At 71.4% G+C, this 1105-nt stretch overlaps 1 protein-coding gene across 1 annotated transcript in view; it reads right to left on the bottom strand.

The window, feature by feature from the left end:
* Positions 1-1099, bottom strand: part of OPRL1 (opiate receptor-like 1) — a 6094-nt gene extending 4995 nt beyond the window's left edge. The window contains exon 1 of the mRNA XM_004687118.2: positions 891-1099. Coding sequence (XP_004687175.1) covers positions 891-1084 — 194 coding nt within the window. The 5' untranslated portion in view covers positions 1085-1099. The remainder of the gene's footprint in view (positions 1-890) is intronic.
* Positions 1100-1105: the final 6 nt, after the last annotated feature.

Here is a 1105-nt window from a genome sequence, read left to right as displayed (position 1 = left end):
CCCCGGCAGCCGGCGCCCACTGCGCCTGCTGCTGCTCGTGGGGGCGCTCTGTTCTGGGGTGACGGTCCCCGCTGCAGGCCTCCGCGCCTTCCTCTCAGTTTTACGTGGACCTGAAACTGCCAGGAGACGTGCGGCCCACCTGCCCGTGTGCGGCCGCCCCGCGCCCCTCGCTGCAGTCGCCACCGCGGGGGCTCCGAGCACCTGCAGTCCCGTGCAGAGGCCACAGCGGCACGGAGGGGTGACCGCACCGCGCGGCCTCCCAGCACCCTGCCGGCGCAGGCCCACCCTGCACTCACGGCTCCCTGGCCACGTGCGCAGACACGGCCGTCCTCGCTTCCCAGCCGGACCACACGGCCCAACGGAGAGGGACCCCAAGGGCACGGGAAGGCGGCCCCACCGTTCCAGCCCAACTGACCCCAGTGGCCCCCGCTGACCCTTCACAGTCCTCTGACCCACACTGACCCCCACTGACCCGCTGGGCCCCCAATGTCCCTCAGTGACCCCCACTGTCCCCTCACTGACGCCCATTCTCCCTCACTGGCCCCTCAGTCCCCTACTGGGCCTTCAGTCTCCCCACTGACCCCTCACAGTCCTCTCACTGACCCCCAGCCCCCCCACTGGCCCCTCGCTGTCCTCCCACGCAGCCCAGCCACCCTCTCTAGCCGAGCTGTCCCTGATGCCGGCATCTACCAGGCGCAGAGGGGCCAGGTGCCTGAGCCAGAGGGCAGGAGGCAGCTGGACAGGCCGACACACCTGGCCCGGGCCAGAGCTGTGCCCCTCGGGCTCCGCCCCTCACCCCTGGCAGGACGCCGCAGCAGGGTGGCGCGCCGGGGCAGATGCTGCCAACCCGGCCCGGGAAGGCAATCCCCCGCGGAGGCCGGCCCACCTACCTGAGGATGACGTACATGACCAGGCAGTTGCCCAGCAGCCCCCCGACACACACAGCCAGGTACAGGCCCACGATGGTGACCTTGAGCCCCAGTGGCAGGAAGGCGCCGTCCGTGCTGTTGGCCAGCGGGTCCACCGGCGGGCTGCTGTTGCCGTAGAGGTCGTCCCAGAGCGGAGTGGGGTAGAGGGTGTCCATCCCCCAGCCCAGCGGCTCACC

The sequence above is a fragment of the Condylura cristata genome, unplaced genomic scaffold (genome assembly GCF_000260355.1).
Source record: "Condylura cristata isolate star-nosed mole 26May11 unplaced genomic scaffold, ConCri1.0 scaffold00022, whole genome shotgun sequence".
NCBI lineage: Eukaryota > Metazoa > Chordata > Mammalia > Eulipotyphla > Talpidae > Condylura > Condylura cristata.
This window is presented reverse-complemented; position numbering and strand designations above follow the sequence as displayed.